This window comes from Triticum aestivum, chromosome 7B (genome assembly GCF_018294505.1).
Source record: "Triticum aestivum cultivar Chinese Spring chromosome 7B, IWGSC CS RefSeq v2.1, whole genome shotgun sequence".
In the NCBI taxonomy this organism is placed as follows: Eukaryota; Viridiplantae; Streptophyta; class Magnoliopsida; order Poales; family Poaceae; genus Triticum; species Triticum aestivum.
Window position 1 is genome coordinate 60,015,238 of NC_057813.1, and position 3,880 is coordinate 60,019,117.

Sequence of the window (3,880 nt, forward strand, 5' to 3'; positions counted from 1 at the left end):
AATGGGTCACGGACGGACAAAAAACGAATGCTCGTCCGTTTGCGACAGCGCATTAGGCCGTTGTTTCTGTCTGTTTCAATCCAAACGGACGCGCGTGGACAAAATGTGTCGGCACATTGGAGTTGCCCTAATTTTCTCCATATTTACATAGTAAAACTATATAGTAGTTTTTATAACTGAACTAAAGAAAATGAAAGGCACAAATAACTCAAAAAAGTATGCAAGTATTTTAACTATATTGGCGTGTTCAAACTAGCTAAATCAATAGAGGATCAAAATATGTAGGCGACGCTGAACTATATCTTCCACAACCACATGTCAGAACGACGAGTCCGTGGTGGAGCATGACCCCTCGCTGGCAGTCATCGCCACTGAAGCAGCCGCGCAGCCGTGTTTGGCGAGGTCCTCCTTGAGGAGGGCGATCTCATGGCACACCTCCACCATGGTGGGTCGCAGCAGCGGCGAATGCTCGGTGCACGCGACCCCGAGGTCGATCAGTTGGACCACGACGTCGTCCCCTTGCACCGTCGAGAACATCGCCTCCGACAGCCATGGCTGCGCAACGACGGCGGGGATGTCATGCTGGTGGTGCCGCTGCCGCCTGACCCATTCGTGCAGCGTGAGTCCCTCCTGGAAGAGCACGTCAGTCGGCCGCTTCCCGGTGATCAGCTCCAGCAGCAGCACGCCGAAGCTGTACACGTCGCCTTCCGTCGAGGGGTGGCCTCCCAGCCCGTACTCTGCAACCACGCGAGCAAGAAGAACGCCATGAAAATGTTGAAGAGAAGAACGTCGGCGACATCATGCATTTGTTTCTGTTAATTTGACTGTAAATTACCTGGTGCGATGTAGCCCACGGAGCCCTGCAACAATCCGGTGATTGAGTTGCACGGATCGGCGGAGCCGGTGATGTGATCGTCGACGTCACCGTCGGCGTCCTTGACCAGCCGCGCGATGCCGAAGTCGGCCACGACGGCCGTCATGTCGTCGTCGAGGAGCACGTTGCTGGGCTTGAGGTCGCAGTGCACGACGCAGACGGGCGCGTAGTGGTGCAGGTACGCGAGCCCCTCGGCGATGTTGCCGGCGATGGCGACCAGCCGCGCAAGGTCCATGCCGCGGCCGGGGCCGCCGTCGCGCGGGTAGAGGCGGCTCTCGAGGCTGCCGTTCGTCATCAGCGGGAGCACCAGCGCGTGGAAGTCCGGCTGGCTGCACGTGGTGACCACGCGCACCAAGTTCCGGTGCCGCGTCCGCCGCAGCACGTCGCACTCGCGCTTGAAGCTCCGGCAGACCTCGCCGCCCCCGGTCTTCGGGTCGAGCACCTTGACGGCGACGCGCGTGCCGTCGCGGAGCGTCCCCTCGTGGACGCGCCCGAACCGCCCGGCGCCGATGAGGCTCGACTGCTCGAACCCGCCCGTCGCCTCCGAGAGCTCCCGGTGCGAGATCCTCGGGTGGTCGCCCCTCTCGATCGGCTCGTCGCCGCCGTACGAAAGCAGCGTGGATCGCCTCCCGTCTCGTCCCACGCTCGCGCTCGCCGTCGTCCTCGCCACCGCGCGGCACGCGGCGAGCCCAATGATAGCCACCGTGAAGCTCGCGACCGTGACGGCAACGGGCACCACCACCCGCCGGTTGTGAAGCATTCTGCGCTTCGCGCCGCCGCACCTTGCCAAGCCAGACGCCATCGACGCCGTTCGCGCGCACAGCTCAGCGTCGCCGAGGAACGCGTCCGCCGGGAACCCCGTGAAGGCCCCGCCGCTCGGCACCTCACCGGAGAAGCCGTTATAGGAAAAGTTAGCAAGCCGCAGCGAGGCCATATTCTCCAAGGACCGAGGCAGGCCCCCCGTGAGGCCATTGCAGGACACGTCGAGGACCTGCAAGAGCTGGAGCGAGCCGAGGGTCTCCGGCAAGCCGCCTCCGAGCGCGTTGGCGGAGACGTCGAGATACTCGAGCGTGACGCAGCCGCCGAGCTCCGGCGGGATCGTGCCGGAGAGCCGGTTCGACGACAGGTTGAGCACCTGCAGCTTATCCATCTCGCCGATGGTCGCCGGGATCGCGCCGGACAGCAGGTTGCTAGAGAGGTTGAGGTAGAACAACGCGCTCAGCTCCGACAAGCCCGCTGGGATCACGCCTCGGAGCATGTTGTGTGAGAGATCGAGCTTCAGCAGGTTAACGCACTGCACGATGCTCGGTGGAATGGCGCCGGTGAGCTGGTTCTCCGAAAGATCGAGGAGCCCGAGCCGCCGGAACGAGCCGAGGGACGGCGGGATACCGCCGGAGAGCAGGTTGTTTGAGAGGTGCAGGCGCTCGAGCCGCTGCATGCGCGATAAGCCCGGCGGGATGGAGCCGTTGAGGAGGTTATGGGAGAGGTTGAGGGTGGTGAGGTTGGCGAGGTCGGAGAGGTTCGCCGGGATCGGGCCGAAGATGCTGTTGAACTCGAGGTGGAGCTGCATGAGGCCGGGGGACAGGCGGCCGACGACGGGCGGGATCGTGCCGGGGAGGTCGTTCCCGGCGACGCCGAGCTCCCTCAGGCCGGTGCAGTTGGTAAGCGAGGCGAAGAACGGCTCGAGGTCGATGTTGTTCCGCGGGCTCCTGAAGTAGTTGAACGACAGGTACAGAAGCTCCAGGCTCCTCATGCCGCCGAACATGCCGTCGGACGGCAGCTCGCCGTTGAGGAAGTTTGACTCCAGCAGCAGCCACCGGAGCTTCGTCGAGTTGGACAGCGCTGGCGGGATGCCGCCGACGAGGTTGTTGGACCACAGCACGAGGAACGTCAGGTTGGGGAGAAGGCAATCCGGCCGGATGGGGATCGCGCCGCCGAGATTGTTGGACGACATATCAATGTACTGCAGGGCGGAGAGGTTGCAGAAGATGGCCGCCGGGATGGGCCCGGAGAGGTTGTTCCCGCCGAGGTTGAGGTATTCCAGGCCCCGGGCACGCGTGAGCTCCAGCGGAATCGGGCCCTGGAACTGGTTGTCGGCGAGGCTGAGCTGCTTCAGCCGGGAGAGCCTGCCGAGCCCCGGCGGCACCGGCCCGGCGAAGGCGTTCCCGGAGAGATCGAGGGAGCTGAGCCTCGAGAGGTTGCCGAGCTCCGGCGGGACCATCCCGGCGAGCGTGTTCGACGACACGTCGAGGAACTTGAGGCGGGAGAGGCTTCCGAGCTCCGGCGGGACGCTGCCGGCGAAGAGGTTGCCCGAGAGGTTGAGCACCCTGAGGTGCGAGAGGTTGCCGAGCGCGGAAGAGAGCTCGCCGGAGAGCTTCTGCTCTCTCAGCACCAACTGCACGACACGCCGCGTAACCGGGTGGCAGGCGACACCGGTCCAGTTGCACGCGTCCGGGGAGGCGCCCCAGCCGGCGAGCACTCCCTTGGGGTCGTCGGACACGGCGGACTTGAAGGCCAAAAGCGCGGAGCTGTCGCCCTCCTCCGACGCGGCGCCGACGCTGGCCACGGGAGCGGGGCTTGCGCCGTGGAAGAGGAAGAGGAAGAAGCTGAGTAACGTGGACACGAGGACCTTGGTAGTCGGCGTGGCCGCCATGAGAGCTCGTGCGTGGCGCTGGCACTGCTGGGGATATAGCTAGGTACGTAGCTGGAGCTCAAGCTCACATCGGAGCTAGGCAAATGGGGCGGCTTGGTGATAGCAACGTCTGCTGCACAGCGCGGGGTTTTAAAGAAGCAGCGATGGATCGATCGCCGGCGTCCTGCCTAACTGCCGTCGAGCGGCGGCCGTCAATCGCACATTGCACTGGCGGCAAGCAAGGCTTTTGACTCCGCGTACGTACGTGACGCGCGTCGCGGCGCCAGTGGGTGAGAGCCTGCGCTGCGTGCATGACTGGCTGGCTGAAACGTGGGGCCGGGCCTCGCGGTTTGGATACGATCGATCGGATGCGA

At 64.1% G+C, this 3,880-nt stretch overlaps 1 protein-coding gene across 1 annotated transcript; it reads right to left on the bottom strand.

The window, feature by feature from the left end:
• Window positions 1–228: 228 nt before the first annotated feature.
• Window positions 229–3,607, bottom strand: LOC123162324 (putative leucine-rich repeat receptor-like serine/threonine-protein kinase At2g24130). The gene is made up of 2 exons (XM_044580122.1): window positions 836–3,607; window positions 229–737 (listed from the first exon to the last, which is right to left on the bottom strand). Exons 1-2 carry the CDS (start codon window positions 3,525–3,527, stop codon window positions 319–321), a joined length of 3,111 nt encoding a protein of 1,036 aa, XP_044436057.1. The 5' UTR covers window positions 3,528–3,607; the 3' UTR covers window positions 229–318.
• Window positions 3,608–3,880: the final 273 nt, after the last annotated feature.

Excerpts from the sequence above, each read along its gene's own strand:
- LOC123162324 (XM_044580122.1), bottom strand. The coding sequence starts at position 3,527 with ATGGCGGCCACGCCGACTACCAAGGTCCTCGTGTCCACGTTACTCAGC. Across the intron at positions 738-835 it reads CGTGGGCTACATCGCACCAG|AGTACGGGCTGGGAGGCCAC; the intron begins GTAATTTACAGT and ends GCGTGGTTGCAG.